Source organism: Leishmania mexicana, chromosome 34, assembly GCF_000234665.1.
Source record: "Leishmania mexicana MHOM/GT/2001/U1103 complete genome, chromosome 34".
NCBI lineage: Eukaryota > Euglenozoa > Kinetoplastea > Trypanosomatida > Trypanosomatidae > Leishmania > Leishmania mexicana.
This window is the reverse complement of record NC_018338.1, coordinates 1854058-1861451: the sequence shown is the minus strand read 5'-3', so window position 1 is coordinate 1861451 and position 7394 is coordinate 1854058. Positions and strand designations below refer to the sequence as shown.

Below are 7394 nucleotides of genomic sequence, written 5' to 3'. Positions count from 1 at the left end.
GAACAACTGATGCGTGCACAGGGAAGGAGAAAAAGCAAGCAGTGCACGTCTTTATTTGTTACGGGCTCTCACGTCCATCAGCACGAGAAACGTTCCGCGGCATTGATCCGCAGCGATCACGAGTCCACTCTAGCAAACGCGCACACGCGCAGAACAAGGAAAGGAGGAAAGACCACGCGTCGGCGGCAACGAAAGAGGAAAGAAAGTCAAAGCACAGAGCACATACACGCAGGCGAAATGAAAAAACACACACACAAAAGCCCTTCACACGATTTTAGCGTATAACTAGATACATTGCAAGGTACGGGAAAATAATAGAAGAGCACAGAGGGACCAGACGGGTGAGGAGACAAACAGGGGAAGGGGAAGAGAAAAGAAACTTTACATTATGCGCGGGGTCTGCAGAGGCCAGAGGGACCCAGCGAAAACTGTAACCGGGATGCGACGTGCTGACAGACCCTTCTCCCCCCACACACACATACACAGTGAGTGGCCAATGTACAAGGCTGCTAGCACAGCCAACTGTAGATGAGCCATAAACCCTTCATTTTGTCCCTTCTCCCCGTGTCTCTTCTCCACTACGCGGCACAGGAGATCACACGCCACGCGAGCCCCGCAAGCGCGCAGGCCCCATCAGCGTGGTGCGAGCCAGTCGTGGACACATGCGTTGCAGCAGCCCGCCCCTACTCAGCCATCTGAGAGCACGGCCCCCCTGTCTCGTGCTCTACCAACCTCCCCACCCCACTCCCTTCGCCTCGCAGGTGGCCTCACAGCGGCTCCCCCCTCATGCCGGTCGCCACCCCCTGCTGCATCCCTCCTCGGGGCATGGCTCAGCTTCCCCGCTCCCGCACAGCGGCATCCACGGCCGCACCGCCGACGCCAGCAGTGGTACATCGCTCCGACCTCCGCTACGTCGTGGGTGCTTGGCCTTGTCCGCACCAGCGGAAGGCGAGTTCTGGCATTGGCAGGGAGGGGGATCGAGGTGAGGGGCCGCATGGCGTCATCCCATACACGCAGAGTGGGGGTGTACTGGGCCCTGTGATACCACGCACCGTGAAGTGTGTGCCACCGTCCTCAAGAGAGCAATAGAAGTGAAGAAAAAGAGTAAAGGAAGACGTGGAAAGCGCCAAGCGGGGTGGTTGGAGTGAGGAATGGTAATACGAGCCCACTGTATGGTCCACCTTATGATGTGCTGACAAAATACTACTCCCCTCTCGCGGTTTGGACATCTGTGCCCGCTTTTTCGTGTTTCTCTTTTGGTGCCAGGGATCCATGTGCTGCTTTCTACTTTTGGCTACGTATAGTCGTGTGCGTGCGTGCGTGCGGCTCTCCTCGTTGACGTCATTGTCATCACGGACACCGCCACCACTGCACCATGGGAACTGAGATGAAGACAGAGAGGAACAACAGCCGAGCAAAAATAAAAGGAAACAGAAGAGACACGAAAAAAGGACGTCGAGTGTACAAAGGGGGGAAACAAATGAAACGCAAACATACAGAAAACCAACAAGGACGGGGAGGGGAAGGAGAAGGACCACGCGCACTCAGAATGACGAGGAGAGCGGTCAGCTGACGGTGGGAGGGTGGGGGGGGGGTAGGTGAAACAATGAAAATGCATGCGATTCAAATGTAGGGCGGCGCATTTCATATCGATGAGTCAGCAACTGGTAAGGAGGAACAACAGAGCGAGAGAAACAAGTATGTGTGCTGAAGTAGCCCGCCTCCGTTGAAGAGTGTATAATTTTCTTTCTTTTTTTTGTTCGGGGAGTGGAGGGAAGGGGTGGGGATGGCACGCGCTGGATTCGGGAGTGTGTGAGAAGGAAATCCACAGCGCACCACATGTGTCTCCTTAGTCTTGCTTCAACGAAACCCTCGCCCACCACCACCACACCTGTCTCCCGCGACCTGCATGTGGGGCACAGAAGCAAAGTGCACGCTTCTCGACGGGACCGAGGGGGGAGCGAGGGAACAAAATGGTCTAGAGAAGCAGGTATCAAAACATGTTAGCACAAAACGACACTATGAGAGACGCGCCGCATGCGGCAATATATGTCCACTATCTTCGCACACACACGACAGAAGAAAAAAGTAGACGAACCGATGCACCCGTGACGATAGCCACAGGAGAAACCTGCGTCATCATGCGGTGCTCAGTGAAACACCAGCTATGCCGTCTGTTTCTTTCGGGTTTGTGGCCACGGGTACCTCTACTCCAGCACGCCCGTGTGCAGAAGCCCCTGATACTCCATGGTCTCGCTGTCCTCCACAAGTGCGTCTACGTTGTTGTACAGATAACCCCCGTACATGTTTTCCAGATCAACCAAAAGAACCACCGCTCCATCTTTCCCATGAGGACTGATGTCGATGTCGTACTCCTCCTTGAAGAACTCCTTCAAGGCTGACGAAGACTCGATCGGGTCGTCTGAGCCGCGCTCCGTCACCTCCTGAAACGCATTCCATTCTTTGTAAGTCCAGAAACCGCGGCTGTTCTCATCGAACTGGTCAAAAATGAGCTTCACTAGGCTGAGGTCGTCGTTCGACAGAAGAACGCGAAACCCCTCCGTCTCCGTGCGGGCGTAGAGCGCACGACACCGGCCGCAGTAGCTCTGGCTTGTCTCCTCGTCGAACTCCAGGTCGTCGATGCCCTGGCAATGCCGATTTGCACATACCTGCAGCACCACAATGTCTTCGTCGTCAGAGGAATGATCACTCATTTTTTTAGGTGGTGGTGAGATGACCGAAGAAGTCAAGCCGTTATGATGATGAATGAGCGAGCGAGCGAGAGACCCATGGGGGTGGGGGGTGAAACAAGCGACGACGAGTACGACGAGAAGGGAGAGGAGGGGTGCGAGGGCAGCTGATGTCGAGAAAGGAATAGAGGTGCGCAAAATAACGAACAAGAGAAAAACGAATCAATTAATTCAGCGAGAGATAGGGAGAGAGCCCACACAGGCGGCGAGAGAGGGTGGGAAGACGTCTCGGCCAGACACCACTTCAAAGAATGACAGGCAACAAATTGACTTATACAGCGCCGCGAACAACCACAACACAGCAACAGACCAGAAAAGAGAAAGAACGCAAGAACGAGTCCAGACGGAAATTCGGAGTTTACGACAGCGACGGTGAGAGAGAGAGAGAGACGTCAGAGAGGACCAGCACTCAAAGTTTGTCTCAACAGAGTCCAGCAGAGTAGCAAGTGATCCACAAGATAAAAAAAACGAAGCCACAACGAAGGACCGCCAAAAACACGCTCGGCAACAAATGTGCACCTAGAATCACTCAATACACACACGAAACGCCTAACGGATTATCATGAAATAGAGAAGGGAGGGAGAAGGGTTACAGAAGCAGCAGCAGCAGCGACAGACAAACCCTCGAGTGTCTCTGCGTGAACGAGTGAGCAAAGTCGAGAAACAAACACCGGAGACAGTGACGACGACGCACACACACACAAAGAAGTGGAAGAGGCGAGAGAGAGAATAATGGTACTCAAACACCTGCGAAACTCGATTAAAACGCAAGTGAGCTCCGGACGACGGCGCGCACAGGCAAATTCGCAGAAAACGGCACGCACAAAGACGTCAGTGGGTAATTTTCTCCTTGTTGTCGCTTCCTCGCTGCACCTTCAGCAGAGGGCGTTTGAGTGCCGGCGTCTATCTCCTCTGTGTCTGCGCAGCTGATGCGCCGGTTTGAACGCGTAGCGCAAGTGTGCGGATAAGCGATAGAGGGAGGAGTGGCAAGTAAGCGTGCACAAGAACAGGCGTGCACGCAACGGCACAGCAGGAAAGGGAATAGTCCAAATAGAGCGGGTGCTGTTGTCACGCCTTTGGGCTTGAAGGCGCGGAGACGAGTAGCCACAGAAACAAGAAAAAAAGGAAGCGGCTGCTGCCTAAGATGAATTACCGCAAGACGCGGCAACCGAGACCCAAAGAAGAGCCAGCTGGATTGTCAGAAGGCTGCGACAAGTGGAAAACGGCAACGCTGGTGCGGTCGTCCTCCGATGGTCTCTGAACGGCTCTATAGCAAAGTGTGTAGGTGAAGGGGGGTAGTGTAGAGACAGAGGAATGTGTGTGGGGGGGGGGATATGGGGCAGTGATGAGGCAGCGAGATTGCAGAAAGCGCGACGTCTAACCTCTACATGACAGGAGGAGCGAAGATGAGAAAAAAACAAGAGTTTCCACGGAAGAAGAGAGGGGGAGGGATGGAGCTAGGGAGACCACGAAGGCAAAAACGGGTGATGTATCCGGGTGGATGCACGGGGGAGGGGGGGATGGCGTGCTGTGCAGCCTTGCTGAGGAGAGTGAAGCACTTTCGCAGACATTGGAGATGGAATGGCTTAGGCACACACGCACACGTACACACGCAGAGAGGCATAAAGTGTCGACGACGATCAACGTAAAATTTGATTCCAAGGCGCGTACCTCTCATTTCCCTTTTTTTGTGTGTGCTTGCCATAAGGGGCTGCGTACGCAATAAAACCACGCTGAGGTCGATTAAGGGGGGAAGGGAATGATGCACCAAGGCACACACACACACACGCAAGCAAAAGTACCATGCATCCCGCTTCGTCAGCATCCCTCAGCGCTCACCTCACTGCCCATCCGATTTGCACGCTGTTTGCTGGTCCTCGCAGTTGTTGTCCACTTCATCCGGTGAGGTCGAAGATTCGCTCCTGTTCCTCTCTTACGCATCTTCCTGTCTCACGTATAGTAAGCTGCAGCGTGAGCATACGCCATAGATGCGCCGCACCTCCTCAAAGGTGGGTCGGTGCGTCGTGAGTGGCACTCGGCTCACTCGCGGGTCCTTCAGCTGAATGGGCGAGACACCTTTGCTGCCTCCGACCGACGCCACCGCGGGGAGGAGGGAAAAGTCGGTTAGAACAGCTCTGTTTTGAGGGCCTGGGGCGGCGTAGAGGATAAAAGAAGCGGCCTGGATGTAGGGCATCCAGTCCAGCAGAATGTCCCGCACTTCCACGCGCCACTTGACTTCCTGTGCGGCGCGGATTTGGGACCCGACGCTGTTGTAGCTCCCCGTGTCCTTCGCATTCGAGGACTGCTTGCCGCCTTGCTTCTTGCGGACTACATAGCGCTGAAACGCCTTGTGAGTGACGCAGGTGCCTCTCGCAAAGATACCGCCGGCAAAATACCCGCCGTGGCAGAGAAGAATGACCCACACTTCATCTGTGAAGCCACGGAGACGCTGCTGAAAGCGCTCTGAGACGTTGCGCGGGAGGGTCAATGTGTCAGCCTCCTCCTCCTCCGCCTGCTGTGCTTGATCGTACTGGGCGATCAGCTGCTCTGATAGGGTCATGTCCTCGATTAACGACGCGCTGTCGTCTTCGGTGCCCTCACCGTCGCCATCCGAGGATGTCTTTGGCGATCTGAGGCCGGCGCACTTCACAGAGGGGGGGTAGAAACACTCATCCTTGATGTCGCCTGCTTTTGATGCCGCCGCTGCTTGAGACTGCATTATTTTCTCGCACTCCGCCCAGCTCAGCTGCGGCTCGCCGTACGTCATGGCGATCACCACGCACCGGTAGAGCTCCACCGCGCACTGGCACGATGCGCCCTCCCAGGTCACTTCCTCAGTGAAAAAGACTCGCGCCAGAGAAGTGTTTGGCACTTCCTCGCACTTTCCTCGACCACTTGTCGACAGCGCGGGCAGAACTTCGTTGCTGATGAGGTCGTCATCGCGGGACAGCACCACCCACCTCGTCGACTGAGACGAGGTAGCCTTGTCAGCAGCGTTGTCCTCGCAGCTGCCCCCGCCGGCAGGGTGTGGAGCTACGGGTGGCACATCATCTAAAGTCCGTTTCTCCTTCTTGTGCCTCTCCTCCCCGTCTTTCTTCTTGGACTTTTCCTTTCCACTTGACTTCTTTGGTCGCCTGCTGCCGTGCGCTGCCGCTGCCACCGCCGACTCGATTTCCGCCTCGTTCTGCCCCTCCGCCTCTTCCAGAGCAAAGTCGAGGGAGAAGGCGTTGTCAGTGGCGGCCGTGTTGGCCACGCCGGCGGCGCGCTTCGCCTGCGCCTGCTTTTCTGCCTCGTCGCACCTCTCGCGCAGTTGATCGACGTAGTCACCACTCATGTCAGCGAGTGCTGCGCGGACGGCGGCGATGCGCTCGCAGTTCAACCGATAGAGGTTCTCCACCTCATAGGTGGTGCGTGGGGTGTCGTGAAGTGACCTCAGCACCGCCGTGATCTTGGCCTCAGCATCGCTGAGCAGCATGGTTCTGCTCTTAATTTGACAAGCTAGCCCAATGTGTTTCGAGAGGGAGGGGGGTTGAGGGGGTGGCGTAGGTGACGGGGGCGGCGACAACAACTCTTGCCTCTCCCTTACAATTAATGAGGGCCGGAGGAGTGTGTAGCGCTTCGCTGTTACGTGACCGAGATTGCGTCTGTTACCTTTTTTTCTGCGGAGGTGGCGGAGAGGAGACTACGTGGGTTCCTTGTGCAGTATGCCTCCAGTTTTGCGGGCACGTGTCCACTCATTTACTGTAGCCCTCCGCGCACACTGTGTGTGCTTCGCGAACCCGTCTGTCTGTCGTTACCACGAACAGGAGAGAGAACGAGTGCGGGTATGCTTCCTACTCTTGTCGCGTTGTCTACGACACCAAAAGAGCAGCACAACACATGAGCCACCTCTCCTTGTGCTCCATGGGTGTCAACGACAAGAAGAAAAAGGAGAGAGAGAGAAGGTGCACCGCATGCAGGGCGAGGTGCGTCAGCAGTTCCCCACAGGATTTTGAAAAGAAAAGGATCGAAAAAACAAACGCGGTCGCTGCTCCCTCTCCCTCCTCTCACGCGAGACGTCCAGACCGCAATCCACGAGTGTGCGCGCGCATACAGTCTTCTCTCTCAGAAGGGAGGATAGCGGCGCTGGGCGCGGAAAATCCACAGGTCATGCTCGGGGTATATGAAGCATAGGAGCGGGTGAAAAGACAAGGGCTACTGCGCCTTACCGAATCCTCAAAGTCCCATAGAGTCTTCGGTTTGCCTTGTATTCATCACCTCCACGCTTCCGTAGCGCATCCCTTCCGCTTCCTCGTCCCTTTTTCTCGTCGATCCTCGGTGGCCCACACGGTACCGACTAACTGATGAGTGCGCTACTTTGCGAGCAACACGTGTGCACAGCGGCTCTTGTCCTGTGTGCTGCCACGCCCACACGCGGCTCTCCCTCTCCTGCTGATGCACCATCTCACATGTTCCCTCAGCGCACAATCGCGCTCGCACACGCACCACCACGAGCAACACTACACAAAAGCAGGCTTATTAAGCGCTGTGATCGAGAAGCAAAAGAAAAGCAAATTGTGGCACCCTTTCGAGGCCCGTGCGTCTTCGGACACGAGCACACATCAGCTGTCCCTCTCACCCACCCATCGCCCGCTACGAAGAGAG

At 55.8% G+C, this 7394-nt stretch overlaps 2 protein-coding genes across 2 annotated transcripts; both read right to left on the bottom strand.

Moving 5' to 3' along the window:
- Window positions 1-2207: 2207 nt before the first annotated feature.
- Window positions 2208-2714, bottom strand: LMXM_34_5070 (conserved hypothetical protein; the record flags this gene model as incomplete). The annotated part of the gene is made up of 1 exon (XM_003879451.1): window positions 2208-2714. One exon carries the CDS (start codon window positions 2712-2714, stop codon window positions 2208-2210), a length of 507 nt encoding a protein of 168 aa, XP_003879500.1.
- Window positions 2715-4683: 1969 nt separating this feature from the next.
- Window positions 4684-6225, bottom strand: LMXM_34_5060 (conserved hypothetical protein; the record flags this gene model as incomplete). Its single annotated transcript, XM_003879450.1, has 1 exon — window positions 4684-6225. The coding sequence occupies one exon, from the start codon at window positions 6223-6225 to the stop codon at window positions 4684-4686; it is 1542 nt and encodes a 513-aa protein (XP_003879499.1).
- Between the last annotated feature and the right edge of the window lie 1169 nt (window positions 6226-7394).